Source organism: Microcaecilia unicolor, chromosome 7, assembly GCF_901765095.1.
Source record: "Microcaecilia unicolor chromosome 7, aMicUni1.1, whole genome shotgun sequence".
Classification (NCBI taxonomy): domain Eukaryota; kingdom Metazoa; phylum Chordata; class Amphibia; order Gymnophiona; family Siphonopidae; genus Microcaecilia; species Microcaecilia unicolor.
The window spans coordinates 242,349,616-242,376,063 of NC_044037.1; the positions used below are offsets into that span (position 1 = coordinate 242,349,616).

Consider the following 26,448-nt stretch of genomic DNA (forward strand, 5'->3'; position numbering starts at 1 on the left):
CTTACACCTGCTGAAACTAAGTGTAAATGCTGGCACCTCAATTAGGCACAGATCAGGCGTAGGAATGCCCCCAAACATACCCCACTGAAATTATGCATTACGGACTAGATTCTATATATGGCGCCTGAAAAATTGGCACTGAAATTTTTCGGCCTAGGTATATTCTGTTAACCGCGCCTAGATGTAGGCATGTTTTATAGAATACGCCTAGCAGCCATGCCTGCGCCAAACTCTAGGTACATCCATTACACCAAGTAAAACTTGGTTGCAAATACTGTTGCCTAAGTTGGATATGGGGCAGATGTATTCTGTAACCGTACGTGTAGATTTGTGGAACACCCACAATCTGCCCATTCCGTGCCCCCTTTTGGGCAGCGAATATTAGAATATACATGTACCACTTTACAGAATACACCTAGCAAGTGTGCACATATTTTCTAATTAATGCCATTTAGTAGAATATGACTGGATATGCATACGGGGATGTGAGTTGCGTGCAGATTGTTATAGAATACAATATGCGCATAACTCTCAGGACCAATTAATGTCAATAGTTGGTTGTTACCAAATATAGGCAGTATTACTTAAAGATCTCTTGCTGGAACCTTTATATCTAAACTCACTTCAACTTCATAAGTCCCAGTTCTTATTTTTCCACCACAAAATCTTGACACTTATTAATCTTTCATAATTTTCAAGACAGTTCAAAACCATTTCATTCTTGCCTCAGTAGTGCGCAATTGCTCAACAATAATTTATGGCAATTTTTAACCACACTCAGCTCTTCATCAGCTTCTATTCATAATATATCTTATTTAAAGCACTTATCTTAAATATATTCGGACTTGGGGGCTCAACTGCGTCCGACATGCATGTTTCGCCTCCCGGCTGTATCAAGGACCTCCCCCTTGTGCCGTTCAAGCGCCAGCTCGACCAATTTGTCAAAGGAACTATTCCCGGGAATAGTTCCTTTGACAAATTGGTCGAGCTGAATTATATTTACAAAGCTAAGTAATAATACACGAATTATAAAGAAGTGCTTGGTATGAAATTACTCAGAAGCATATGGGAGTTAAAAAATAAAAAAATTTTTTGTAATAAAACAGTAAATCACGGGTTGATCAATGAGGATGTAAGCAACACCACTAACAATTACGGAGACACAGTTCCCCGATGGTGGAGAGAGTTGAAAATCTGAAGATCCCTGTTTAATAGTATATTACAGTGAAGCATTGTGGTATTATTTTATAATTATTTGAAATGGAGGAGTGTTTGGGATATTTGTAATTGTGTTATAAATTATTGTTGAGCAATTGCGCACTACTGAGGCAAGAATGAAATGGTTTTGAACCGTCTTGAAAATGATGAAAGATTAATAAGTGTCAAGATTTTGTGGTGGAAAAATAAGAACTGGGACTTATTAAATAGTTGGTTGTTAGCAGCCAATTGTTGGCACCAACTGGGTCATTAATTAAGTTGCTCACTGATTTGCACAAACAACTTTAGTTGCCATATATAGAATCCGGGGGTAAGCATCGAATTGTGTGCACAAGTTTATAGAATCAGTGGGATAATGTATTATGTGCCCACAGGCTACAGTAACAGACTATTTGGCATCTCTGACTATACCCTACTCTTCAGCTACATTTCTTCGCACATTAAACAATCGCCTCCTTGTTCTTCCCAGCCCCACAACTGTGCAGCTCAAGTTCACATGTCACCGTGCTTTCTTCTTTATGGCCCCCCACTATTGGAATGCTCTTCCTCTCTTTACGCACTCCAAACTCTCTCTCTCTCAAGAATTTCAAAATAGCTTTAAAAACCTGGTTGTTCAATGAGGCTTTCCAGCTGAATACCTAGTTACAGAAAATGCGACTGGATCCTTCTCCTTCTCCTTCCTTTCTCCTTATACTACCTTGTCTTACCCTCCCTTTTTCTTTTTTTTCTGTTTCCCTTAGGCTATAGTCTCTTTATTGGGTGTTGGGTTGAATTATTGTAGTTACTTTCCTCTTTTTCATCATATTTTAAAATGTGTAAACCGCCCAGATCTGCCAGTCAGCTTGGGCAGCATAGGAGCCAACTTTTCAAAATGATTGGGGGTGCTGAAATTTTTTTTTTTACAGGTGGTGCATTCCCCACCGCACCCCCCCCCCCCCTCCTCCCCCCCCCCCCCCACATTCCAGCCCCCCCCCCCTCCATCCCTCCCAGTTCCAGGCTCCCTCCTGAGAAAGCACTGCGATTTCCAGCCTCACCAGCACCACAGGGATATGGGTTCTGTGAAATTATTGGGTTCAAATGCTCACACTGGATTATGAATCAGCAAACATACTATTATTCTTTTATAATAAATTCACTAATAACCACCTTTGTACAAGCTAATTAGACTAGGGGGCCCTTCTACTGAACTACATTAATCTTAGGCTTAACACACTGTAATGCAGATTTATATGTCTACACACCTAAATAAATAACCTTACCTACGTCATCTGGGGCTGGGCTGGCACCTTTCCTGTACCTCGTCCTCTCTGGCTCACTCTCAGTCTCTGCCCTTCAATCAGGACCGCTAGTAAGCACACCACTGACCACACAGCAGCTGCCTTCGTGCTCCCGAGCTCTCCCTCTGCTGTCTGCAGGCTTGCAGCATCTCGCGATTCCCGCCTATGCGGGACAGGAAGTTGAACAATGAAGCTGTGCAGGGCGGGCCATGGCAGGGAGCATCAGGGACTGGAGCGGGAGCCGGCCCGGGACTCAGGAGAGACAGGACAGGAGGACCGAGGACATGATCACGCCGTCACGCGCAGTGCCACGGCCCCACCCCACCACTGCCTAAGTTCGGGCTCTTCGGCTTCGCGACGGTGGCTCCGCTTCGGGACCGGAAGCTCCTCTGTGCTCTGCCTCTCTGTTGCAGCATGGTGATGATTGATTGATCATCCTGCCTATGCGGAACCGGAAAGAGCAGAGCCAGAGGGAAAGCTTCCGATGGCGAACGAAGGCAGTGTCTGCACACGGAGAGTCAGTCCGGAGCATTGAAGGAAGGAGCCAGGTAGGAGGCGGAGCGAGTGGGTGGACGGACAGCATAGGCGGTCGGTGGCCCAACTGTTTGGGGGGCGGGGTTAGGAGTGGGGCAAGGGGTGGGGCTTAAATCCATAATTGTCTGATCACACACAGAAAAAAAATAAATAAATGTCACAATTAATACCTTTTATTAAATTTAGATATTAGCTATGTATCATATGTCAAAGAATAAAGTGGTTGCTCAAAGCATACACTAACCACAATCGCTCAACTGCAAAACACTATGCACAATTTTGTGCAAAAACACACTCTGAACCTACTGTACCATAAATATTACACTGGGCAGAACCTAATACACCAATATATACCACCCATACGGAAAATGCAGACCGTCAACAATATTGAAACAAGGGATCATAATATCACAATTCTCATGTAGAGCCACAAAACATCCTAATTCATGTTTAATGTGGGATAAAATGTCATAAATAAGTAAATCAACTTTTAATGTTGAACACCTAATTCTCAAAGTGGACATATTCCAAACACTATAATGAAAATAAAATGATCTTTTCTACCTTTGTTGTCTGGTGACTTTGTTTTTCTGATTGTGCTGGCCCAGTATCCGATTCTGCTGCTATCTGTCCTCTTAACTCCGTTTCCAGGGCTTCCTTTCCATTTATTTGTTTACTTTCCGCCTTTCTTCTTCATTTCTTGTCCTACATCCATAAGTAAAAGCTGGGTCCTCCGCAAACTTGACTGTCCAGTGGATCCAGCTTTTGCCTATTTTCTTCATCCATGTGTGGTTTTTCTACTCTCTTCCTTTTCTGTTATCTCATCTCCTTCCTCACTCCTCCCTCCCCCTCCATGTCCGCAACCCTCCTCTCCCCCTTCCCTCCAGCCAGCAACTCTCCTCTCCCTCTGCCCCCTCCTCTCCCCTTCTTCCACCATGTCCAGCAACCCTCCTCTCCCCTTCCCTCCATCCAGCAACCCTCCTGTCCCCTTCTTCCACCATGTCCAGCAACCCTCCTCTCCCCTTCCCTCCATCCAGCAACCCTCCTCTCCCCTTGCCCTCTCCTCTCCCCATCTTCCACCATGTCCAGCAAACCCTCCTCTCCCCTTCTTCCACCATGTCCAGCAACCCTCCTATCCCCTTCCCTCCATCAACCCTCCTCTCCCCTTGCCCTCTCCTCTCCCCCTTCTTCCACCATGTCCAGCAACCCTCCTCTCCCCTTCCCTCCATCCAGCAACCCTCCTCTCCCCTGCCCTCTCCTCTCCCCGTCTTCCACCATGTCCAGCAACCCTCCTCTCCCCTTCTTCCACCATGTCCAGCAACCCTCCCTCTCCCCTTCCCTCCATCAACCCTCCTCTCCCCTGCCTTCTCCTCTCCCCTTCTTCCACCATGTCCAGCAACCCTCCTCTCCCCCTGCCCTCTCCTCTCCCCTTCTTCCACCATATCCAGCAACCCTCCTCTCCCCTTCTTCCACCATGTCCAGCAACCCTCCTCTCCCCTTCCCTCCATCCAGCAACCCTCCTCTACCCTGCCCTCTCCTCTCCCCTTCTTCCACCATGTGCAGCAACCCTCCTCTCCTCTCCCGCCTGCCCTGTTTCCTTCCGGCCCCCCCTGCCCCGCCCCGCCCCGCCGTACCTTTAAATATTATAGTTTTGCTGGAGTCGCGGGCAGCCGGCATTGAAGACATCGGCAGGCTTACGCCGGTTCCAACAGCCTTCCCTTCCCTCGTTGCAAGTCGGATGATGGCTCCGCCCTCGTAGAAACAGGAAATACGTCAGAAGAGGGCGGAGCCATCATCCGACTTGCAACGAGGGAAGGGAAGGCTGTTGGAACCGGCGTAAGCCTGCCGATGTCTTCAATGCCGGCTGCCCGCGACTCCAGCAAAACTATAATATTTAAAGGTACGGCGGCGGCGGAGCGGGGCAGTGGTGGGCTGGGGAGGCTTAGCCTCCCCAAGCCTCTTATACGGGGCGCCTATGACAGCACAGACAGCGGTGCAGCCAGCAGGGCAAGGAGTCAGGAGTCGGAACGGACAGTGCAGGGAGGGAGCGGTCACATCACTGTCGTCACGTGCCACTGCCAAATTATTGGGGGTGCTTGAGCACCCACAGCACCCACGGAGTCGGCGCCTATGTTGAGCAGTATAGTAAGTTTTAATCAACATAAACAGTTGAGCAGAGGCTTCCCAATCCTGACATAACTTAGACCACTGTTCTTTTTTGGCAGATAACATCCAGCTAATAGCTTTTTTGAATCCAGTATGCCCTTATATGGCTCCTTTAAATAACTGCTTGTCAGTTGTAGCGTCTTGATTGCATACTAACTGTTTTAACCTTAACCCTGTAAAGTGTAGAGCTGGGGTCAGTTGCTAATACCTACTATTTTCCACACACTTCATGGTCAAGTGATACCACTAGAATTATCTTTAAAAATCTTGGGTTGTTTTTTTGACGCGCAGCATTTTCTTTTGAAGAGCAGGTGTTATCAGCCGTTTAGACTGTTATAATTCATCATGATTACATTTTCCCTTCTATGACACTTTACAAATGGTTCAAAATACTGCAATTAAGATAAAGTAGAAACATTTTTAAAAACCTAATCCTCTAGTTCTCCAGTCTGGGACAAATGCTGGATGGTAAGCCTGCAATCACTGTGAAACTAAACATCAGAGAAGGCCAGAGAAATAATACATCTTCAGACCAGACTTAAAATGCTTGAAATTAGTCTCCATTCTAAGATACTGCAGCAAAGAATTCCAAATTAAAAACAAAAATGCTGTCTGATGTGTGTTATCCAATCTTGTCTTAGCCAGAGTAACGATTGCCTTATGGGTTGTGTCTGGGATCATAGAATTCTGGCTGGAGTATAAGAGATTAAAGTAGCAGATATGTAATATGTCCTTTATAGAAATCTTTGTGAGCTAATAACAAAGGAGGGTCTTTTACTAAGGTGCGCTAGCATTTTTAGCTCACTAGAAATCAGCTGGCGCTAAACACTGAGACACCCGTAGGAATATAATGGGCATCTCCGTATTTAATGCCAGCTAAAAACGCTAGCGCTCCTTAGTAAAAGACCCTCCACATTTTAAAGTTGACAGTAAATGATAGGTAGCCAATGGAATTCCCTTGTTTTAATGTATTTTCTTTTCAGAATGCTTTTCATAGGATATTTTGATTTTATATATTTATATTGTATTTGCATATGTTTTGTAAAACATACTGTTATATATTATTTTAATAGTTTTTAGGCTTGGATTTCTCATGTACCTGTATATTTTATATTGTTTCATATTTTTATCTTTTATCTTTATTTTTGTGTTTATAATTGTGGTTTATTTGGCATATTTATATTAATTGTATTTATTTTTGTAGACCCCTGAGGCATTTATTTTATCCTTTTATCTTGTTTGATATTGTTGTAAACCACTTTGATTTGCTCGAAGAACAGTATATCAAGTCTTTTAATAAACATTCATAAAAACATACCATTTAAAACAGCAATTGTACCCAAGGAAGGTTATGTGGGGCTGTTATGTTTAAAAGAGCTCCAGGAGTGACCCTAGAAACTATAAACCAGAGAACATAACTGTGGAGGAGTGGCCTAGTGATTAGGGTGGTGGACTTTGGTGCTGGGGAACTGAGTTCAATTCCCACTTCAGGCACAGGCAGCTCCTTGTGACTCTGGGCAAGTCACTTAACCCTCCATTGCCCCATGTAAGCCGCATTCAGCCTGCCATGAGTGGGAAAGCGCAGGGTACAAATGTAACAAAAAAAAATGATATATGTTGTTACAATCCAAAATTACTGTGCATATAGGTAGAATTAGTATAGGTTTAGCAAAGGGGAGCTTTGCCTTAATAATTATATTTTTTGAAAATATAAACAAACAAGTGAATAAAGGTGAACCAGTTGATTATTTGGATTTTCAAAAGGCATTTAACAACTCTAATGAAAGACTTCAGGAAATTAAAACGTCATAGAATAGGAGGCTATGTCCTCTTATAGATTAGAAACTGGCTAAAAGATAGGAAACAGGGTAGGAATAAGAGGTCAACAGTGGAGTGCCCCAAGGGATATTTATTGGAACCTGTGCTGGTTTAATGTAAACTAGCATAAAGGAGATTGGTTGTGATTGCTGAAAAGTAGTGGCCCTCTCACCCTCAAGATATTTTGTAGATCTGTGTGTGCATAGTGAATCAACTGCCTGTGTCTGCCTGTAACTTCTCACTGACAGCTATATTTCGACAATAACTTTCTGCCATTCTTTGCCTGTGATTGAAGCTCTCTTATATACATTGCAGGGTTCTGGGGTGAGGAAGATTGCCTTGCTTCTTTTCCTGCTATTTGTAAATCCAAAATATAATCAAACTGGAAAAAAACGTCCCTCAAGAGAAGCCCCAGCACGGACTCTGCCCAGAGGGATGGCTATACTTTGAATACAAGGTAAATTCTGATAAATTTTAAAGAGAACTAGCTTGGATTATTCTTTTGTTTCAAGATCCTTTTCTGTTTATATATCTCCTCTAATAATTATAATGTTTTCTTATTTCAAAAAATAATTTCAATAAAATCACATCCAGTCTCTCAGAACCGAAGAAATGGTTTTATGTCTAACAATCTGGCCAAAACTTTTTCTCTATAGTTTTTCATACTGTTTCAGAATTACATATCAAAGGGCCCTGTTTACTAAGCTGTACTGTAGGCGCGCTAACATTTTGGCGCATGCTAAAAATTAGCACATGCTAATGCTAAGGACACCTGTGAGTGTCTCTGGTATTAGCATGTGCTAAAAAGTTGGTGCGCCTACAGCGCAACTTAGTAAACAGGGCCCAAAGTGATCTACAGGCCATCAGTACTTTCTGTCCAAGCTCAAATGGGATCCTTAATCTCCATGCTCAAAAACTGATTGTTTGGTTTGGCTTTAATTTCTGGTATTTGGTTATGTTGTACATGTTGTTGCCAAGGAGTTTTGAATTTCAAGAGACTGACAGTAATAGCCTGAAGAGCTCCTTTTGGCATCCTTATGAAGAGTTCTTTTAGCTGCCCAAGTAACTCCTCTGCCTCCTTTCTTCTTCAACAGTCAAAGAAAGCATTTTTCAGCAGATTAGGTAGTTCCTGAGAGTCCCCTCTGCTTCAGGGAGGAACAGTTCCTTGCCAGCAAGCTGATTCCTTTGTTTCCCACCTCCAACCCTCCTTTGGCTGTCTTAATACTACTACTATTTAACATTTCTAGAGCGCTACAAAGTGTACGCAGCGCTGTACAAACACAGAAGAAACACAGTCCCTGCTCAAAGAGCTTACAATCTAATAGACAAAAAGTAAAGCATTTAAATTTAAAATATTTAAGCAGTCAAGCACAAGAGAACAGTCACAGAAGGACTGAAGATGTTGAAGGGTGGTCAGTGTGATTAGGTGTAACTCTGGTTGGAGTAGTGGGAGAAGGTGATAGAAGAATAGAAATGGTTCCTTGGTTACTTTTAGCCTGTCCTGCACACTGTGGCTTAATCTACTCATGAATACATGAATCATACTATCAAGAAGGAACATGAGGTCCATTTTGTCTGTCTATTGTTTGTGCAGTACCATAGAGCAAATCCATTATCGGGCATAACGTACACTTTCTCATATCTAGGGATCCTCTCTGTTTACCCCATGCTTTCTTGAATTCTTTTGACAGGGTTCACCTGTATTAACTCCACTGAGAAGACTGTTCCATGCATCTACCACCTTTTCTGTGAAGAAATATTTCATATTTATATCATGACACTTTGTTCTAGAACTTCCTTTTTACTGAAAATACCAGCTGCTTATAGTAACATAGTAGATGGCGTCAGATAAAGACCTGTACAGTCCATCCAGTCTTCCCAACAATATAAATTCATTGCATATGGTATGAAGTGTTACATCAAATGTATACCTGTTCTTGATTTATCTTTGCCATTTGTAGGGCATAGACTGTAGAAGTCTCCCCAGCACTAGCCTCCTTCTAAAATGTCTGAAGTTGCTGTCAAAGCACCTGAAAAGCTCCACTCCTAAATCTGCTCAACCTCCATCAGGGCACAGACCAAATTAGCGCGCACAACTTAAGGCGCCATATATAGAATTTGGGGGATATTTTATAAAATAATTAGGTATAAGCATAGGGAATAATTTTATAAAGCTTCTTCCACCTGTAAAGTTTCTCATTGCATGACTGCATATGTGTGTAAAAGTGCACACAGAGAAATTTTGTACCTGCTTTTCTGTGATCCCTGTGTCAGTATTCCCGGGGGTGTAGTTTGTGTATAATGACTGCGGAACTGCAAGGTACCTACATATTTTGAAGCAGGTGTAAATGTAGAGAGAGAGAGGCTGGTGCCTATTTTATAAATGCATAGAGGCACCAGTGTTGCCTTTATAAGATAAGTACCTTTTGGACGTCTCACATAGGTGTCCTGTTATTAAATCAGGCCCATACAGTGCACACACACATTTGCACCTTATTTAGGTGTCCTTTTACCAAGTTGTGGTAAAAAGGGCCCTGCACTAGCAGCGGGGGCCATTTTTGCCATTTTACTACAGCGGGTAAAAAAATGCTGAAAATAGTCATGGCCATGCGTGCTTTTATCGCATGGCCATGCGAGGGGGAGCACTTACTGCTACTCACTGAGGTGGCGGTATGGGCTCCTACTCTAACCTGGTGGTAACTGGGTAGCGCATGGTGCTGCCTGATTAGCGCCGCACTAAAAAATACGGGCCGATTTTCCCTAGTGCAGAAAATGGCGCACAAGGCTGGAACTACTGCCGGCTCCAGCTCCAGATTAGCGTGCAGTAAGCCTGCGTTGGGCTTTCCACATATGGCAACTTACCTCCTCTATGCTGACCACAGTTCAAGCTAGCTGTCTTTTAGGGGACTGCAACCAATTCATGGATGTGCTCACTCACGTTAGATCCACATGAATGGTACCTAAATGACAGTGTAGTTTCTGTGCCATTCAGTCAAAGAGGGACAACCAGAGACTGATCTGTTTGCCACCCCAAATGATGCAAAATGTGCTGCATTTTGCTCTGTATGGCTAGTCCTTGAAGCCAGGGCTTTCTATATGCGTTCCCCCACTTTTTCACTCATCTCCCAAGTTCTATAGAAAATTCACATGAAGAGAGCACAAGTCATCTTCATTGCACCTTGCTGGTCCAGGTAAACCTGATTTCCTCTCCTATTCGCTATGCGTCTTGGCTGGACCTTACCCTAGGCCCCTCAGCTGGCACTGTTGACACAGCAGTGTGGTGAGCTTTTCCACCCCTACCTTCAAAACCCTCTCCCTCAGCTTGGAGATTCAGCAGAACCTGCTAGATTGTGTTCCAATCTCAAGGAAGTCAAGGATATCCTCCTTGTGGCCTTCAGGATCTCCACAGAAGATCTTACCTCTTCAAATGGAACCAAGTTATCCACTGGGCAGAGACCAGCAGACAAAATTCCTTCACCTATCCTCTACCACAGGTACTATCATATCTTCTGCCACTTTCCCAGACAGGTCTAGAAACCACATTAGTCTATCTACACCTGATGTACTTGTGGCCTACCATGACCACCACATCAACAGGGAACCCATCTCCAAGCACCCCTTGGTAGCTACTTCATGAGGAGCCTAATGATTGTTAATCCTGTACTGCATGACCCGTCACCAGCCTGGGATCTGAACATAGTCGTTCTCAACTCATGAAAGCAGCCTTTGAGTCACTGGGATTGGCCTCCCTGAAACACCTAACCTAACCTGAAAGACTCTGTTGCTAGTGGCCATAACTTTGGCCATAAGAATAAGTATCTTCAAGCTATGGTAAATTATTCTTTCTATACCATATTATATTCATAGAAGAATGTGTCCAATATTCCAGCCTAAAGTCATCTCTGTCTTCTACATAATAAGTCAATAGTACCTCTGTCCTTTATTCCTGCAACTCATGCGTCCTCAGAAGAATAAGCCCTGCACACTTTCCGAGGCAAGCACTTTTACATTATCTTGGAGAGAGAGAGCACCCCTGAGGACATCATCACAGCTATTCATTGCTTTCAATCCCAACAAACTGGGCTTACCAGCTTCAAAACAAATCATTTCCAACTGGGTCTCTGCTTTCAAAGACATCTTCTATTGACATTTGAAATCCCAGCTCCCAGCTAAAATCATTGCTTCTAGAGGAAGGAGCATTGCTTTTAACCTTGTTATCTGTTGGACCAGGCATGGTGAAGTTTGTAATTTTCCACCAGCTGGTAACTTAGTCCCTGATGCAGCCATTTTAAGGCGATATATGGCCATGTTGGACACAGATGTGTAAATTTCTGGGAGCCTTTGGATTTTAAATAAAGACATTTATCTTCTTATTACATCTGACTTTTGCTTTTATCATTCAGGCCGCCACATGGGACACAGTGCCTATCTTCAATAGACATTACTATTTGGACTCTCTATCCACTCAAGACCTTGACTTCAGTCCATGCAGTTCTACATAAGTACATAAGTAGTGCCATACTGGGAAAGACCAAAGGTCCATCTAGCCCAGCATCCTGTCACCGACAGTGGCCAATCCAGGTCAAGGGCACCTGGCACGCTCCCTAAACGTAAAAAACATTCCAGACAAGTTATACTGTACCTAAAAATGCGGAATTTTTCCAAGTCCATTAATAGCGGTCTATGGACTTGTCCTTTAGGAATCTATCTAACCCCTTTTTAAACTCCGTCAAGCTAACCGCCCGTACCACGTTCTCCGGCAACGAATTCCAGAGTCTAATTACACGTTGGTGAAGAAAAATTTTCTCCGATTCGTTTTAAATTTACCACACTGTAGCTTCAACTCATGCCCTCTAGTCCTAGTATTTTTGGATAGCGTGAACAGTCGCTTCACATCCACCCGATCCATTCCACTCATTATTTTATACACTTCTATCATATCTCCCCTCAGCCGTCTCTTCTCCAAGCTGAAAAGCCCTAGCCTTCTCAGCCTCTCTTCATAGGAAAGTCGTCCCATCCCCACTATCATTTTCGTCGCCCTTCGCTGTACCTTTTCCAATTCTACTATATCTTTTTTGAGATACGGAGACCAGTACTGAACACAATACTCCAGGTGCGGTCGCACCATGGAGCGATACAACGGCATTATAACATCCGCACACCTGGACTCCATACCCTTCCTAATAACACCCAACATTCTATTCGCTTTCCTAGCCGCAGCAGCACACTGAGCAGAAGGTTCAGCGTATCATCGACGACGACACCCAGATCCCTTTCTTGATCCGTAACTCCTAACGTGGAACCTTGCAAGACGTAAGCTATAATTCGGGTTCCTCTTACCCACATGCATCACTTTGCACTTGTCAACATTGAACTTCATCTGCCACTTGCACGGCCCATTCTCCCAGTCTCGCAAGGTCCTCCTGTAATCGTTCACATTCCTCCTGCGACTTGACGACCCTGAATAATTTTGTGTCATCGGCGAATTTAATTACCTCACTAGTTATTCCCATCTCTAGGTCATTTATAAATACATGAAAAAGCAACGGACCCAGCACAGACCCCTGCGGGACCCCACTAACTACCCTCCTCCACTGAGAATACTGGCCACGCCCATCCTACTCTCTGCTTCCTATCTTTCAACCAGTTCTTAATCCATAATAGTACCCTACCTCCGATTCCATGACTCTGCAATTTCTTCAGGAGTCTTTCGTGCGGCACTTTGTCAAACGCCTTCTGAAAATCCAGATATTACAATATCAACCGGCTCCCCATTGTCCACATGTTTGCTTACCCCCTCAAAAAATGCATTAGATTGGTGAGGCAAGACTTCCCTTCACTAAATCCGTGCTGACTTTGTCTCATCAGTCCATGTTTTTGTATATGCTCTGCAATTTTATTCTTAATAATAGCCTCCACCATCTTGCCCGGCACCGACGTCAGACTCACCGGTCTATAATTTCCCGGATCTCCTCTGGAACCCTTCTTAAAAATCGGAAGTAACATTGGCTACCTCCAGTCTTCCGGTATTACACTCGATTTTAGGGACAGATTGCATATTTCTAACAGTAGCTCCGCAAGTTCATTTTTAGTTCTATTAATACTCTGGGATGAATACCATCAGGTCCCGGTGATTTACTACTCTTCAGCTTGCTGAACTGACCCATACATCCTCCAAGGTTACAGAGAATTTGTTTAGTTTCTCTGACTCCCCCGCTTCAATATTCTTTCCGGCACCGGTGTCCCCCCCAAATCCTCCTCGGTGAAGGACCGAAGCAAAGAATTCATTTAATTTCTCCGCTACGGCTTTGTCCTCATTGATCGCCTCTTTAACACCATTTTCGTCCAGCGGCCCAACCGACTCTTTGGCCGGTTTCCTGCTTTTAATGTATCTAAAAAAATTTTTACTATGTATTTTTGCTTCCACGCTAATTTTCTTCTCAAGTCCTTTTTGCCCTCCTTTATCTCCGCTTTGCATTTGGCTTGGCATTCCTTATGATCTATCCTGTTACTTTCAGTTGGTTCTCTTCTCCACGTTCTGAAGGATGTTTTTTGGCTCTAATGATTTCCTTTATCTTACTGTTTAGCCACGCCGGCTGACGTTTAGTCTTTTTTCCCTTTTTTCTAATACGTGGAATATATTTGTCCTGAACCTCCAGGATGGTGTTTTTAAACAGCATCCACGGCCTGATGCAAGTTTTTTACTCTGCGAGCTGCTCCTTTCAGTCTTTTTTTCACCATTTTTCTCATTTGTCGTAATCACCTTTTCTATAGTTAAACGCTAGCGTACTTGATTTCCTAGTTTCACTTCCTTCAATGCCAATATCAAAACCGATCATATTATGATCACTGTTATCAAGCGGCCCTCGTATCGTTACCCCCTGCACTAGATCATGAGCACCACTAAGGACTAAGTCTAGTATTTTTCCTTCTCTTGTCGGCTCCTGAACTAGCTGTTCCATGAAGCTGTCCTTGATTTCATCAAGAAATCTTATGTCCCTTGGGTGTACAGATGTTACATTAACCCAGTCTATATGCGGGTAATTGAAATCCCCCATTATTATTGTGTTGCCCAGTTGTTTGCGTCCCTGATTTCCTTAACATTTCCGCATCCGTCTGTTCGTCCTGGCCAGGCGGACGGTAGTACACTCCTATCACTATCCTTTTCCCCTTTGCACATGGAATTTCAATCCACAGTGATTCCAAGGAGTGTTTTGTTTCCTGCAGAATTTTTCAATCTATTTGATTCAAGGCTCTCGTTAATATACAATGCTACCCCCTCCACCAATCCGATTCACCCTATCACTACGATATAATTTGTACCCCGGTATGACAGTGTCCCACTGGTTATCCTCCTTCCACCAGGTCTCAGAGATGCCTATTATATCTAATTTTTCATTTAGTGCAATATATTCTAACTCCCCCATCTTATTTCTTAGGCTCCTGGCATTCGCATATAGACATTTCAAACTATGTTGTTGTTCCTAAGTACATCATGCTTAGTACTTGACAGTATTAATTGGCAATCTTTTGTCTGATTTTTATTGTTATTTAAAGATACCCGATCTACTACAATCTCTTTTGCAACCTCACTATCAGGATACTCTATCTTCCCTGTTATGGTGATATCTTTGAAAGATACCTTATCCCGAACCATGCTCTTTTGAGCGACTGTCGGCCTTCCCCCCATTTCTAGTTTAAAAGCTGCTCTATCTCCTTCTTAAACGCCGATGCCAGCAAGCCTGGTCCCACTCTGGTTAAGATGGAGCCCATCCTTTCAGAATAGGCTCCCCCTTCCCCAGAATGTTGCCCAGTTCCTAACAAATCTAAAGCCCGCCCTCCCTGCACCATCGTCTCATCCACGCATTGAGACTCTGGAGCTCTGCCTGTCTCTTGGGCCCTGCGCGTGGCACAGGTAGCATTTCAGAAAATGCTACCCTGGAGGATCTGGATTTCAGCTTTCTACCTAAGAGCCTAAATTTTGCTTCCAGAACCTCTCTCCCACATTTTCCTATGTCATTAGTACCCACATGTACCAAGACAGCCGTCTCCTCCCCAGCACTATATAAAATCCTATCTAGGTGACGCGTGAGGTCCGCCACCTTCGCACCAGGCAGGCAAGTCACCAGGCGATCCTCACGTCCACCAGCCACCCAGCTATCTATATGCCTAATGATTGAATCACCAAGTACAACAGCTGTCCTAACCTTTCCCTCCCGGGCAACATTTGGAGATATATCCTCGGTGCGAAAGGATAATACATCCCCTGTAACCTTTTTGTCTATTGACCTTCCAACCACCCATGACCCCTAAGGTCGATGAACACAAAGAGCGGCAACCTACAGCTTGGGAATTACTATACTGTGCTAGGGGTTCTCTGTAGACAGCAGGAGAATGTAGTCACGCTTACCCACCTTGCCCTCAACAGTTAACAATATTACCTAGCAATAGTACAGACTGAAGGGAAGGGGAGGAATCCTATCCAGTACAAGAATGCCCGCATATGCTCAGGACAAGGCTTGTCCTAGACTAGGCGAGAGCTCCAGTACATAGGATATTTTGGGTGACATCGACATGATTTTACCAGTTTTGTCAGGTCCAGATCTAAGCATAGGATTATCTTCCTTCAATTGCTGGCAGAGATCTTTAGAATAGTAACATAATGGGGTCTTCAGCCAAAAGGCTTTGAACAGCAGTTTCCTTTCATTGTAAAACCATCTTTCACCATTAAATCATAGAGGAGACTCCCAAAAGATGACTAACAAATGGAGGTTAGCACTTCTGAGCCTGCACAGTGTAGGTGGAGAGAAGAAAAGAAGAGCATCTTTTCTCCACCTGGTGTAATTTTCTTTGGAAACGCGGTTTAGAATCTAATAAATAATACACAGGAAAACAGTCACACCAAACATGTGCAGTTTTGTTTGGAAGATATTGCCATGACAATTTGCAAATAAAAATTTTGTCTTTTTTATTTTGGGAGCAGTGTGTTTTCTAGTGCATATGCCTGAGGAACATGAAGAACAAGTGGACTGGTTTTCTGCCTACGCTTACTGCAGAAGATTATAGTGCAAGCTTGCATCTGTTGAAAATCAAGTGGAGCAAGGTAATTTAAATCGCACGTGGAGGTTTTTTTTTAATATTAGTTTGCTACAAATTCAAGAACTTCAACAAACCAACCCATGTGCAGTGTTTATAGTCCCATTATGGCCTGCAAACTTTAGGGCTACCTTAAGATTCAGGGAGAAGGAAATATTTATGAAAATCCTGCAAATTCACAAGGTATATATGTGTGCAGTGATGAATTTGTGATTATGCCAAATTTGAGGCTCTCACACAAAAAAAACTTCCTTAAAAGACTGTGCACTCTGCAGTAAAAGTACCTACAATTTGTTGTAAATTATTTCACAAGATGCTGTTTTGAAATTGTACAGTTTATATCTAAGGCATATTTTTGGCCACGAACAAAGACCTACACATCGGTGCTGCACAAATTAAGGACCCCTTTTACCAAGCTGCGGTAAAAGGGGACCTGCAGTGGCATCGGCATGTGGATTTGCCATGCGCTGAAACCCCCTTCTACTGCAGCAGCTAAATGTGTTCAGCCAAAAAAAGAAAAAAAAAAAGAAGTGGCCCTGTGCTAATCACAGAGATTTGTGCATGGCCATTTCCAGAAGGCGCCTTTACCACCACCTATTTAGGTGACGGTAAGGGCTCCCGCATTAATCTGGCGTTACAAAATTAAAAATATTTTGTTGCGTCAGAAATGGCACGCACTGGGGCGGTAACTACCACTGGGCTCCTGCAGAAGTCCTGATTGGCACGCAACAACACTGTGGTAGATCCCACCATGACGTTTTTTAAAAGGACCCCTAGGTACTGTTATCCAGTATTTAACATTTTGACCTGCACTTGGAAAGGTGATTCATCAGTGAGGTATATGTGCATTACAATTGTTCTTTTCTAGGCTAAAAATGTATTCTAGCAAGTTGTTTGAAGAATTCACATGGCAGTGCCTAGAATTGCACATTAAAAAGCATCTTCAATATACAGCAATATCTTTTGCAAAAAAAAGTTCTCCGTCTCAGTTTTGCAATGGTACAGTTCCCTGGGTTGCAGCATTTCATCTGGGACAGGCTAAACTAGATTTGCAAGATAAAGTTCTGCTTGTCTTAGAGAAATCAAAAATACATCTTTATGTATACAATAGAGCAAAGTTGAGACTAGTTCAGCCTAAACGGTGTGGACCAACTGAGGCATTCAGACAGCAGTAAATCAGTATTTTTTCAGTGTTCCTGAGTAAATACAAACATAAACCATGCTGGCCCCATGTACCAAAGAATCGCTGCAGGGTTAATACAAAGTTGTGTCAGTGCTAGTACAAAGAAGAATCGATACGTGATTCTGACTGACTTGTGCTGCATTGTATCTTCCAGTTCACTGTAGGATCTTTCCTGGTATACAACTCTTTAGCTTTATTCAGTTCCAAATGGGAAGTAGTCAGCATCACACAGATACTGTTTTTACACAATCCATAGTGCCTGGTATTGCATTTGTACCAGACTGAGATTTGACTCGATTCTCTTCGAGGTGATAGCTATAGTTCCTGTAGTTAGGCTTAAGCTACAGGATGATGACGTGAAGGGTAAAAATCAATATTGTCTTCTGTTCATACAAAGTAATTTTTCTTGGATGGTATAACGTTGGAGGATTTGTGCTGCCTTTTTCACAGCTTTCATAACAATGCAACTTCTTGACTTAAAGAACAGTGTATGGATTAGGATAAATAACTACGATAACGAAAACTGGGATGTGAGAAATCCATATTCAAACTGGTCTCCATCAACCAAAGTAGAACAAGTAAGTCTTGCAATGGAAAAGGAAGCCAGTGATATCAGAAACAAGGTGTTTTAGTGCTTTTTATCTGAAGTGCCCTGAGCCAGTGCCTTACCTGCCCTAGGAAAAGGACTTCTCTATATTTATGACAGCTAAAGAAGTACTTTAGAGTTCAAGAAATATTTGATCAGCTTAGTGAAATAAATACAGGTTTTAGGGTCAAATGTTATCATGAGATATGATAATACACCTAAGAACAGCTGCTTATTTCTCTGTTTTCAGTTGTACACAAGCATATTTTCATTATTTCTGCTCACATTGGCGTCTGGTAGTGGCACAGAATGGTATTTTTAACAACTCAACTTGATTGCAGGGTCACAGTGATGATGACAGCCTTAATAAAACAGACGAAAGACCATTGTGTCCCTTGATATCAACTCATCATAATTTTCATGTCACAGGGAAATGGTACCTTGAAGACTGTCACAGTGAAGGTTATGGGTTTGTTTGTGAAAAAGCTCAAGGTAAGAGATTCCTTGCCACTGAGTGCAGATCAGCAGGTGCTACTGTGCTGATCATTCCTTGGCATTACTTTTATTTTTAATGGACATGTTTTTCAAGCATTCTTCCCACTAGCAGACTTCTCTGTCCATATCAGAGCAATTTGCTAATACGAATTTCTGCAAGTGATATTTTTTACATTTTTGTTTCACAGTAGAAACGCATTTTGCTTGGTTTAAAATCAAGTTTCACATTCTTTAACTGGCGTCTTCTAAAGGCTCCTAACAGTTATGATGGAATGTGCAGTAGAATTTCACTCACTGAAACAATAAACCAGTTTAATTTTGAAATCAAAATCAGGTCTCCTATTCCCTGTGTTAGTTGGGGTCTGAGAATACTGTATAAGGAAATGTTTACAGCCCCTGGGGAGGAGCCTCAGTTATCAAGCAGTTAGGTTTAAGCTAATGATTCTTGATCCAGGCCTTGGGACACACCTATCCAGTCAGTTTTTCAGGATAGCCACAATGAATATGTGACCTACTGAGCAAAAAGGTAACAAAAGTGGGGTTACAAATAACTGAAATAAAGGCTATAAACGTTTGGAGGGGCAACTTTCATTTTCAAAAGTTTTATGTACTATAGGGTCAGTAGAATGGGACCATGTCATGTTTCTCACAACTTCGGTGGTTTTCATGTTCTACAGCCTAAACACTGCGGGTACCTAAATTGAGGTATGTGATTTCTGGTTTAATTGCATTTTTATTGGTAAACATTTCTCATTTTTTTAAAGATGCCAAATGTTTGCACAATTATGCAGTAGCTATCCCTCTAGCTTGTGGTATAAATAAGTCACATACCCACTTTTGGTACCTTTTCGCTCAGCGGGTCACATATGCATAAAATAGGTTTGCTTACAGTTGAGGTACTACATACAAATGTTATCTCATGCCTTTTCATTGTGGATTGGCACAGTTTGAGATGAGTGAGCCCTTGGGTCATCGGGCTCCCAACCTGGGGGTCAGAAGGTCCCAACAGAAGGCAGATGAGTCACTGATGGGCAGAAGGCCCCCACGGGGGTCCCTGAAAGAAGTCTGGAACACTGGGACTGGAACAGCAGAGCTGGAGACTAGATCACTGGTGCTGGTGCAGCAGAGCTGGAGACTGGAACAGGGAAATTGAAACAGTGGAGCTGAGAGCTGGAACGTAAGATCCAGGAGGGTAAGACAGGACTGAAGCTGGGTAGGAACCAGGAAACACGATAGGACTGAAGCTGGGCAGGAAGCAAGGCAGAGAAGAGCTGTTGTGAAGGCAAGGCGAAAGGGAGGTCTGAGAACTGAAATACCCCTCACCCAGGGAGATCAGAGGAGACATAGGCGGTCGGTGGCCCAACTGTTTGGGGAGGCTAAAGAAGGCGGGGTTAGGGGTGGGGCCAGAGGTGGAGCTTAAATCCATAATTGTCTGATAACACACAGAAAAAATAAATAAATAAAAGTCACAATTAATACCTTTTATTAAATTTAGATATTAGATATGTATCATATGTCAAAGAATAAAGTGGTTGCTCAAAGCATACACTAACCACAATCGCTCAACTACAAAACACTATGCACAACTTTGTGCAAAAACACACTCAGAACCTTACTATACCATAAATATTACACTGGGCAGAACCTAATACACCAATATACCACCCATACGGAAAATGCAGACAGTCAACAATATGAAACAAGGATCATAATATCACAATTCTCATGTAGAGCCACAAAACATCCTAATTCATGTTTAATGTGGGATAAAATGCCATACATAAGTAAATAAATATAATCATTTAATGTTGAGCACCTGATTCTCAAAGTGGACATATTCCAAGCACTATAATGAAAATAAAATTATCTTTTCTACCTTTGTTGTCTGGTAACTTTGTTTTTCTGATCATGCTGGCCCAGTATCCGATTCTGCTGCTATCTGTCCTCTTAACTCAGTTTCCAGGGCTTCCTTTCCATTTATTTCTTTACTTTCTGCCTTTCTTCATTTCTTGTCCTCGCTCCCCTGCCCCCCCTCCAGCCATCCATACCCACCCATTGATTCTCCCCTCTCCCCTGCCCCCCCTCCAGCCATCCACACCCACCCACCCATTGATTCTCTCCTCTCCTCTCTGTTCCTGGGCGGATTTTCTAACAGGAGCTGCTCATCCAATCAGAGAGCTCTATTTGAATGCAGATTAACATACAGACACTCTAATGGGAATTTTTAGTCAAAAACACTAGCTAAACCTTCGTTTTTGGATCAAAGTTCACATTTTTGTTCAGAGCCATGCCCTAACATTAAGGCTGTAAACATTTCCAATAAGTTTTACCCGTAAATATGCAAATGAGAACCTCCCAAAAATGGACTAGTTTGCATATGGCTTGAGCAAATTTGAGTACATAGCATACCAATCCCACTTCCTAGCACCTAAATTCTGCAATTAGATTTAATGCAAATACTTTTAAAACTTATTTTTAGCACTTTTAAAATTTCAGGGGTCAGTGCAAGTCTCTTTGGTGTGAACTGCTCATGTGCAGGAATTCATGATCCTAGTTAAATATCTCCCTGGCAACCCAGGATACCTCCAGCCAACCCCCCTGCTCTGCTCTCCCAGCAGTAAGATAATCAAATTACAACTGGTTATACACAAGGCTAGAGACGGCTTTCACTGCTGCTATTTAAACCCCCCAAGAGCAGCAGGACTCGCAGGAGAACTACTACTAATACTATTTAGCATTTCTATAGAAACAGCTGATCCATCCTGCTGTGGCTGGGGAGGCATAGCCTCCCCAAGCCTCTTATACCGGGCGCCTATGAGAGGAGAGCTCCGCCCTCCGCTTTGGCGGCTTGCCCTTTTAACTGGAGAGCTTCAGCGTTCGCTCATGTGCCAAGGGATGCTGGTATTGCAGCACAGGAAGCAGGAGCCAGAGTGTGCCACTGCCAGCAGGGACTGCTACCCATTGAGACAGGACAGAAGCAGGAGCCCCAAAATATGCCCTACAGTAAGTCAGGGGGGGCTAGGGCGCAGACGTGGCCATGACATGGATATACTGAAAACTTAACTAGCCTGAATGTGTCCAAAGGACTGGATTGAGAATCCTGGCTTAAACCCATGGGGCCAAATTTAGGATCTATGTTTGCAGGATTCTGGAAGGAGTCTTGGTTCATGGATTGTAACTAAGCACTATGACTAGATATCTGAACTAAGGGAAAAGACCCTGAGTAGTTATGAATGAATCATTGGTGTACCAAGGGCGGGGCGGGGTGCAGTCCACCCTGGGTGCAGGCAGCAAGGGAGGGGCACTGAGCAGTCATGCAGCTGTCGGCTGTGACGGTCCCCTGCCCCAGAACAGGTAGTGATGGTCAGAGGGGGCAGGGGACCGGCAGATCCGACAGACACATGACTGCTCAGTGCACCACTTTACTGCTTGGAGGAGGGAGGGCAGATGATTGCCTGAGGGAGGGGGTGCTCCGCTCCAGATGGCAAACCAAGCTAGGTACGCCACTGGAGTGAATGCTTATTGTAACATAGCCAATGGTCTGGTTTTGATTGAGCTGGCCAGGCACCTAAAATGTGACTTTAAAAGATCAAAAGTCCTTGTGATGATGGCTCACAGTCAGTCATGGGCATGTTGTACCACTTCTGTGCTTTACTCTGGGGGTTAGCAATCAGAATCATAAGTCATTAGTTATGAGCATAGTCCCTGTTACCTCTGGAGGTGAAGGCAGAGGAGAAGAGAGTGAGTAGGGCAATGATGGTATGTAAGATTAGTAGCCATAGCTGGGACTGCCCTGGTTCTTCCACGAGCAGAAGGCAGAGAAGGTTCTGTGGAGAGAAGGAGTAATGTTAGGGTGGAGAGTATGAGAGGTGGTTGCTTATGCAGAAGTCATCCCTAGTGATTTTTTCCAGAATGTAGGTATTGTGATAATTATGAGATTTCTGACATTGTAAAAAGGTCTTAGATGCCCTCACTTCCTGTAAATGGGCCTCATTGGGTGTGCAGTCATTTGCCTAAAATCTGAAGGAAAACTGAACCAGCTCTACCAAATTCCATGCCTTTTGTTCATCCTCAGGGAAGGCAACATATGATTGAATCCTCCCTGAGAAAAAGGTGAACCAGGAAATTAGTGTACTGAGAGAGGTGATTGATGGCTTACATCTGCCATGGCCCCCAAAGAGGTCTGGAAGCTGCCTGTGGCCAAGAAGATATGGTGGTTTCTGATGTTCTGGCCTGGGCATAATCTCTTCATGTGTAGGCTGAATTTTGAGCCTATAGCTGGTGGCATAAGTAGACATCTTGTTGAACCTAAACTAGTATGCATTGCTCTAGGAACTGGATCCAAGAGCCTACCTACCACCAGCAGACCTACTTTGGCAGTCATCTCCAGCACTCCCGCCAAAGCGGGAAAGTCTCCGCTGAGACACCTGCGGCAGTAAAACAACTCCTACGTCCCCGCTCAGTTCCCCCTTCCACCTGGTATTCATGTCCTGGCCACTGCTGCTTCTGATGGGCTATAGTGGCCACGGAGAACAACAACAACAACACAACAACAAAAACATGCACGGGACCGCAGGCAGCCTTCAGGCATGCGCTGTCAGCTCTGCCCACTCCTCGCTCTTCTCTATTACCCTTGGAGCAGGAAGTTAACATCAAGTTCCTGCTCCGGGAGCAGCAGAGCCAACAGCCCAAACCTGAAGGCTGCTGTGGCCCCGTGCTTGCTTTTTTTGTTTTGTTTGATAGCTTTTTTTTGTCACAGCCGCTGCTGCCGACAGGACAAGCAGCAGTGGCCAGGAAATGGATATCTGGTGGAAGGAGGGAGCAGGAGGCAAGAGGTTGAATGGAGAGAGTGGAAAGATGGGGAGAGAAGGAGGGGACATGAAAAAAGGCTGGAGAGAGAGAGAGAAGGATGAGGAGAAAGGGGGGATCCTGTCTGAGAGCAGAAAGAAGGAAGACGGTGGAAGGAAGGGTAGGGAGAGAAACAGGAGAGACTTTGAAGGATGGGGAGAGAGAGAGAGGACATGATGAATGGAAAAGGCTAGAGAGAGAGAGAGAGACAATGGATGGAAAGAAGGGGATAGAGAGAGACACACACTGGATGGAAGGATCGGAGAGGAGGTAGACGGATGGAATAATGGGGAGAAAAAGAGGGAAATGAATGGAAGGATGGGGAGAGAAAGACGCTGGATGGAAGGATAGGGAGAGAAAGGGAAGATGTTGGATAGAGGATAGGGAGAGAAAGAGGGAGATGGATGAAAGGATGCAGAGAGAAAGGGGGGAGGCTGGAAGGATGTGGAGAGTTAGAGGGGACACTGAACAGAAAGGGTAAAGAGATAAAGAGGACACTGGATAGAAGGAGGGGGAGAGAGAGAGACACTAGATGGAAGGATCAGGAGAGAGAGTAGATGGATGCGAGAGAAGGAGGGAAGATAGTAACATAGTAAATGACAGCAGAAAAAGACCTGCATGGTCCATCCAGTCTGCCCAACAAGACAAACTCATATGTGCTACTTTTTGTGTATACCCTAGTTTGATTTGTACCTGTCCTCTTCAGGGCACAGACCGAATAAGTCTGTCCAGCACTATCCTCGCCTCCCACCACCGGCTGGCTCTGCCACCCAATCTCGGCTAAGCTCCTTAGGATCCATTCCTTCTGAATAGGATTCCTTTATGTTTATCCCACGCGTGTTTGAATTCTGTTACCGTTTTCATTTCCACCACCTCCCGCGGGAGGGCATTCGAAGCATCCACTGCTCTCTCCGTGAAAAAAATACTTCCTGACATTTTTCTTGAGTCTGCCCCCCTTCAATCTCATTTCATGTCCTCTCGTTCTACTGCCTGGATGGAAGGGTAGGGAGATAAAAGAGAGGAGACCTGGATGGAAGGATTCAGAAAGGAAAGAGGGGAGACACTGGAAGGATGGGGAGAGAAAGAGGGGAGCTGCTGGATGGAAAGGGGGAGAGGACAGAGTAGTGAAAGACTGGAGAATAAGAGGAAGGGGCATGGTGAGGAAAAGATGAAAACCCATAGGTAGATGAAGTAAAAAGAAGGAAATTAAAGAATGGATAGTAAGAATGAATTAAATCTGGACAGAGAGAGAGGCAGAAAAATATTTAAGAAAACAAAGAAAAAGGAGAGAAAAATGACAAATGTACAGGAAATCCTGGCAAGAGAGTTAAGAGAAGATGAAGGAAAGCAGAATCAAGAGACTGTGAGCAACATAATTAGAAAAAGTAAATGGCCAGACAACAAAGGTACAGAAAATAATTTTATTTTTAATTTAGTATAAAGTAATGTGGTAGCTGTGTTAATAAAGGTTAATAAATGCAAATAAAACATAAAATAGAAAATAAGGTGATACCTTCACTGATTTTAAAACATTTTTGATTAGCTTTCAGAGACCAGCACTTCCTTCTTCAGGTCAGGAGAGGATACCATAACAGCATTATACTGTCCTGACCTGACCTGAGGCAGGAGGTTTTGGCCGCTCTGAAGCTAATTGAAAAGGGATTAGTCTATTAAATAAATATTTCCTGAATGGCTGTGGGGTTTGAGGTGTGCCAGGGGCGGAACCATGTACAGTGGGTGGGGCCAATGCAAAGTGGGGCAGGGCTGGGGCCGTGTACTAAAATCTCCCTTTCAAAAATTGGGACCCTTTGACAGCTCTGCACCAGTAACATCACAGCCATTGTTACTGCTAAGCTGCTTTGAGCCGTGCAGGAGTTTTCTGCCAGCATTCCTGCCAATGGGGAGAGATGCAGTGATATAGTTCTTTCATTGTAAGGGACTGGGGATGTGCAATTAAATTTCTTTGCAATAAAATGTACCATTTTGCATGGACTTTACTACAAAAAATTGCTATGAATCATATTTGAATAATAACGCCCCTGTAAAGCCGCAGTAGCAGCTGCCACTATGCTAATGCCAACCCAGCTCATTCACTTTGAATGGGCTGGGTCGGCATTGCCGCGCGGCAGCCGCTAGTGCAGCTTTATAAACAGGTGGGTAATGAGCAAATATTGTGAGAAAATCCACTTGTGGGTATTACATTGATATTTTTATGTTTAAAGAGTTGAGGTGCCATTTCTGTGGTTTTAAAACAGTCTTTAAAACACCAAGGTAGAGGGTCATTTATTTTATATATTGCTTATTATTGCAGCGGCTAAGCGGTTAACAATAAGATAAAATCTATATTGATGTGGTGGCTATTTCAGAAGCACAATTCGGGTTCTAGATGTGGATAAATCAGTATTTAGACATTTATATTGCATAAATATCTTATTCCCAATTTTAGAAAGCTGGGATATACATCTAAAATTGAAAAACGTGCATCTGGCAAGTGAGCATGTTTTGGGTGGGATTAGGACAGGCCTAGAAATAAACATGTATTTCCTGTGTTAGCAGGGGAATGCAGTGCATGTTTTTGTCCAAAAGATCAACATTGGGATTTATACCTGCTACCTGGGACTTCTAGGTTTCAGAAAAATGTTATAGCAGTGGCGTAGCTACGGGGGTGGGGGGGGGCTCAGGAGCCTGGGCCCCCAAATTTAGCTCTGGGGAGCCCTGGTTTGGCTGGTGGGGGTCCCCAACTCCCGCCAGCTGAAACTTTTATCCCGTGCTGGTCTCGCCGTGTACACTCATTTTAGTGAAACTGAGCATGCACAACACTTCATTAAAACAAGCGTGCACAGTGAGGACTGAGAAGAGCAGGGCAGGCAATACGAGACCAGCGCAGGACAAACGCTTCAGCTGGCAGGGGTTGGGCACCCACGCCAGCCAAGGTATGATGATGTGGCAGGGAGGGGGGTCCAGCAAGCAAGCGGGCCAAAATGTGCCCTCCCACATTTGAGCTCTGCCCCCCCCCCCCCCATCATGGTCTGGCTACACACTGGTTCATAGTGAGTAGCGTCCACTGCAGGGATTAAGGGAGGTCACTCCTTTAATCCTCCCAAGCAAAACCGGAAACAAGTATTGGACTCTGTGATAGTTTCAGGAGAAATAAACATTATATTTCAAAAATGGCTAACATAAATGTTTATGTTCTGGCACATTTTCATACCATATGCATTTTTGTG

At 43.7% G+C, this 26,448-nt stretch overlaps 1 protein-coding gene across 1 annotated transcript in view; it reads left to right on the forward strand.

Moving 5' to 3' along the window:
• The window catches only part of PLA2R1 (phospholipase A2 receptor 1), a 220,083-nt gene that overhangs the window by 142,284 nt on the left and 51,351 nt on the right, over nt 1–26,448 (forward strand). Inside the window, 4 exon segments of the mRNA XM_030210858.1 lie at nt 7,389–7,470; nt 15,999–16,116; nt 17,743–17,870; nt 18,220–18,370. Of these exon segments, the coding sequence (XP_030066718.1) occupies nt 7,389–7,470; nt 15,999–16,116; nt 17,743–17,870; nt 18,220–18,370 (479 nt within the window).